The sequence below is a fragment of the Ruditapes philippinarum genome, unplaced genomic scaffold (assembly GCF_026571515.1).
Source record: "Ruditapes philippinarum isolate M1 unplaced genomic scaffold, ASM2657151v2 ctg6323_1_1_1_1, whole genome shotgun sequence".
Classification (NCBI taxonomy): domain Eukaryota; kingdom Metazoa; phylum Mollusca; class Bivalvia; order Venerida; family Veneridae; genus Ruditapes; species Ruditapes philippinarum.
The window spans coordinates 1-5,361 of record NW_026863559.1 but is presented as its reverse complement, the minus strand read 5'-3'; the positions used below and the strand labels follow the sequence as shown (position 1 = coordinate 5,361).

Below are 5,361 nucleotides of genomic sequence, written 5' to 3'. Positions count from 1 at the left end.
AAAAGATAAGTTAAGGATAAAAAAGTAAAGTAAAGATCGTAAAAAACTTAAAGACTACAAAAACTCTGTGACAGCCTGTGCCTTGTGAGCAGGCTTACACTATCATGCAATTAAGAAGTCTTGTTATTGGGAATGGGATTTGTAGTGTTTTAACATAATACTAGTAGATAGGCTTTTATGAAAACAAATTATCTTATAATCATTGATTTTTCTCATTTTAACGAAGAATGTACGAAGAAACAACAATCTCTAATGAACTGACTAACTATGAGTAGTGAAATGTGGAAATAACAAAGCATTATATTGTTTGAGTCAACCTGTTCTTGTCATGCAGCAGTGCTTAATGCTAGCTACTGTTCACAATCGCAAGCAGAGTTCAACATCTAAGTAGGCAAATGGTCTTCTTTAGGAATTTAGACTAACATCTGCAGATGTACAATAGTACATAGTATATACAATAGTGACACATTATAACACTATTGATAGCAAGTTTGATATAAATGAAATGTATACTTCATCTCTTATCATAGCTTATCTTTCGTGGGATCTACTGCCAGCAAAATCGGAAAGGTTGACAGTACACCGATTCTCATTTGACGCAATGTTTAAAGTTATAATATTAATTCTAACAGTTGGGACTGTAAAAGCTGGTATTCTTTTAATTTCTAAAACTTATTTATTGATAGAAACTTTCTTGATATGCGTTATCGTAGCTTTCAAAACGGTTTTTTGTAAATGCATTTCGGTGTAAATTTTTTACGATTATAACCTTTAATAAATACTTTGTCATTTCACGATCCAACGTTTCTTGCTAGTGTTTCTAAATTAGTTTATTAGTTTAGTTTATTAGTATTTAGTTTAGTTTATTAATTAGCATTTAAAAAATCCCATTTTCATTCAATCACCTCATGACTATTGAATTTTACAATTTTCCCTGCACCCTTTTTTCAGTCAGTTGCTAACCATGTTACAGTACAGTGATCTGACCATCATTGGAGAGGTCATGCATGGTCTATTTTCTTGAAATAATTTCTTCACGTCTTATCTCTCCACAGTGTTGAAAATGACTGCTGCCAAATCTTGTTGATTGCTTATGTCACCGTACAGGGACGGCGCACCAACGAAACCAACTAATATTATTTTGTCGTGGCACTGTCGTTACATGTTTTCATGATGTTTTCAAAAACAATTATATAGTGTGTGAAGTAAATGTAATAGACACATAAAGGTAGTTCAAAAGCGGATGTTTTCAGTTTGTACTCAAACGGTGCATGCTTTTAGGATATGAAGTCAGAAATAAATTAAGTGATAAAAGGGGGTCACGGAACTCATTTTCGGAATATCTTTCCTTAAATTTGAAGTGGCAAGGGCAGATAATTCACAATCAATGTTAACAAAGTCTTATTTTTCTACTTTTCATGTAACTGTCTTCGAGTGATTGTGAAAAACGTTTAAAATAAAAAGGATTAGTTTGTTTGACCTTTCTTCTTTACTTACACCTTTATCAACTTTCTTTAGAAAACTGTCACATTTAAAACAATTTTAATTCCGTACATAAACTGAAAAAGGGAAAGGTGAAACATTTATGTTAAATGGAATTTCATGAAATTTGGTATTTTGACCAAAGGTAAAAAAACTTGTCAGAATTTTGTATTAGTTATCTGCCCTTGGAATGGCCTAAATATAAATAAAAATAATCAAGTTCAAAGTCAGACGACAAGACGTGATCAGATGTTTCAGCTTCAAATGTTTCTGTAATAATAATAATAATAATCTAAGATTCAGCTTTCATTCATCTAATATGTATACTATTATTTGAGACGATTTTAAAATTCCTGTATCATCGACGACTCGAGGGCCTTTTTACTTAGTGATGTTAACATGTTTCCGGCTAAACTAACACACAAACATAATTAAATTTCAGGGTTTACTAATTTTCCAGGTTTTCTTCCCTAAGAAGATCTTTGTGTAAAAAGCGGGCAGTTTATATTGGTTAGTTCAATTCTAATTATATTGGACTTGTACGCAAAGTGATAGCTACAAGACCTATGTTGGAGTTGACCTAAACTGGCCTGATATTCATTTGTTCTCAATAATCTATAATAACCTATTGTATTTAGGCTTTGGGTAAATTACCGGTTATAATAACATTATTAGATTGGTTTTCTTTACTAAGAATTAACTTCTATTTTATTACCAACAGGCTTATCAGCCGGATGTCCAGACGGATGGCTTACACACGGAGGTATGTGCTACCTGTTTAGTCATGGGCGAGAGGACTGGCCCGGATCCTATGTAAGTGAAACACATACAGTAACTGTACTAAACATATCTCTATCGAAATAAAAAGAAAACAACAATTTCCTGTTACTGGTACGTCATGTTGCGATAAATCACGTAAAATCTTGTTCAAATAATTATTCTTAAAGACATTCCCATAAAAAAGAAAGGTCTCCACTAGAATATCTGACAGAATTGTCACTGGTGACTTCAACTCAAATGACTCTAACTCAGAGATGATGGACTATTCCTAACCTTATATATTCTCGATTTCTTTCCTTTAAACAGTAAGCATGGCTAGACGATTAAGAATTTTATCTCTCAGAAAGAGCACCAGTGGGAAGCTGATGACATCAATAATTATCCTCTTTATCTGACACAATTCTTAAACTCTACAAGTCATTTGCATACTACAACGTGACAAAAAATGTTAATCCAAACGATATTCCATGAGTCACAACAATTAGAGTTAAAACAAACATACACAAGGCAATCTGTAGGAGCGGACATGAATGTGTATTTTTTACCTTTAAACAACCGTGACCTTCATGTTGTGCCATGCATATTATGAGCATATAGTCTCATGAAAGTATTTTTTGTGCTAATTAAGTTATTTAAAATCTTTCATTAAGTCAAAAGGTTATGGAAAATATTTGACCTTGACCTTGGTGGTAGCAAACTGGATGTTGGGTTTTGTACATCGTGTCATAATGATGATTATTTCTGCGAAGTTATCTTAAAAACCTTCCAGCGTTTTAATGTTATGGAGCGACACGAAATATTGAATTTTAACACTTGATCTTTAAGTGTGACCTTGACCTTTGAGGAAGCAACCTATTTACTGCCGTATGCACATCTTCTCAAAATGATGATCACTTGTGTCCAGTTATTTCAATATTTCAGAGGTTAAGAAGTTATGAAGCGGTCACGGAAGTGTTACGGACGGACAGATGGACGGAATTGCCAACATTTAGGGTGTATTCGTATGTGCTTTTTCTTTATTTGGCACTTTTCCACATAAACCAGTAAAATTATCACATAAGTCGGTTTATGAGATTTCCTTCTTGTTTTAACTTTCATTATGGACCATTTAATGTTTGCTGGGACAGACAGACGGAAGGACGGACTGACAGGCGGGACCAGTCCAATAATCCCCTCCCCACTTTGCGGAATTACTAGATTACTTTTTGGCGAAATTCTTTACCATGCTATTGAAATAATTCTTTTTGACGTAGATTATAGTTTGGCGGCCGAGAAATGGTAACCGTTGAATATCTGGAAAAAAGTGATCCCCAAAAGCATAAAAAAACAGCAAAATTACATGAAACAGACTCGGTTTGATTGAGTCTGTACATGAGGGATAATGAAAAAGGTCAACATCCCTCATAACAACACTGCAGTGAAGTACGGGGCAACGTTTTACGGCTGCCACATATCACTTGACACATGCTGTTGTGAAGTTTAAACATCTGGAAAAATGGTATTCCCTCGGAAGCATTAATCACAACAAAATGACATGAAAATTGGAGACTCGCTTTGATTTACTCGGTACATGAGGGATAATGAAAATGTGCAACATCCCTTACGCCTGTTAAAACCGGCTTGGGCGGTACTCAATTTTCAACACCTAAAAGTGCTGGAATCAATGATTTTGAAGGACTAGAAAAAATATAACAACACAAAAGTGAAGTACGAATCAACTTTTTTTAAGTTGATTTTATTGTATAAAACAAATGCATGTTTAATTCTAGTACATCACGTTTAAATTCATATAGAATGCCTGCAAGGGAAATGCCATTATAAGCTTAGCTTACAGTTAATAATTCATGATTATTTGTACATGTATTTGCATTCGTGCGTGTGAATTTATTTGAAATTAGCTTAATATAGACTGGTGTGTTTGTGTGTTTTGTAATTGCAGTTAAAATTGTAGAGTGAATTTTTCCTTGTTGACAGGACATCAAACTAATGAAGTCGCAATGGAAGTTAATTGGTGATAATAAAAAAATCATATGCTTCGTAAGGGTCCTCATAGTCGAGTCTTCAGAAAAGCTTCATTTTAGCGTTACATGTTGATATTGTTTCAGGGCTACAAAATGTTTGGATTCGAAATGAAAGAACATTTAATAGGCTACTATATATTCTCTTTATAGGAAATGTGTAAAATAATGGGAGGACAGTTGAAATTGAGAGTGCAGCCGAAAATAATTACATCGTATTACAAGCAAAACCCGACCGTAAGTTTTTTTTTTCACCAATAGATTCATTCATTTTAGACAGTTTATGGCCTTGTTCTTTATTTTCTGTAACTCATCTTACATCATATAATAACTAGAGCTTTCAGCCACCAAAATCTTTGCTTTTTAAAAAATGTGTGGTCTGAAGAAATATTTGAACTAAACCGATAATAAATGAAGTATCAACTGTGTACACAGAATTATTTCAATATATTGCAATCCCAAAAAGATCTTCATATAAACTTGCTATATACTAAATTTTAGAGTAATATCTCATTCCTTACTCTAGTTATTGTCCGAGAACCATTTTTCTATTGTTAGTTATATTGACCCTTGACATCAGGGGGTCCAAAAGCAATTTATCCACAAACCATTTTCATATTTTTAGTAACTGATACCTTGACCTTGACAAACGGGAGACTAAAAGCAATCTCAAGCAATCTCTTCATATAAACTGACTATATATCAAGTTTGATTACATAATTTTATTCCTAACTCTAGTTATTGTCCGGAGACAATTTTTCTATTTTTAGTAACAGAGACCAACCAGGGTCTCAACTTAAGGTTGCTATATACCAAGTTTAATAACAATATTTTCTTCCAAACTAAACTTATCGTCCGGAAACCATGAAGGAGACCGACCGACGCACAGACCGACTGACAAGCCTACTCCTATACCGCTTTGTTTGTGGGTAATGATTAAAAATTATTTTTATATCATGAACAAGAAGAAAACTGGTTTGTTTTTATCATGTTTATTGAAGATTATTGGATTGGATTGAGTGACGCAAGTGAAAGGGAAAAAGTTGGGTCTGATGTCTTTTCAAACGCCTTAGCCGCTAAT

General features: G+C 33.6%; 1 protein-coding gene across 1 annotated transcript; it reads left to right on the top strand.

Moving 5' to 3' along the window:
• The first annotated feature begins 548 nt into the window (after positions 1 to 548).
• Positions 549 to 5,312, top strand: LOC132722498 (oxidized low-density lipoprotein receptor 1-like). Its single transcript, XM_060707006.1, has 4 exons — positions 549 to 650; positions 2,204 to 2,295; positions 4,434 to 4,517; positions 5,282 to 5,312. Exons 1-4 carry the CDS (start codon positions 602 to 604, stop codon positions 5,297 to 5,299), a joined length of 243 nt encoding a protein of 80 aa, XP_060562989.1. The 5' UTR covers positions 549 to 601; the 3' UTR covers positions 5,300 to 5,312.
• The last annotated feature ends 49 nt before the right edge of the window (positions 5,313 to 5,361 follow it).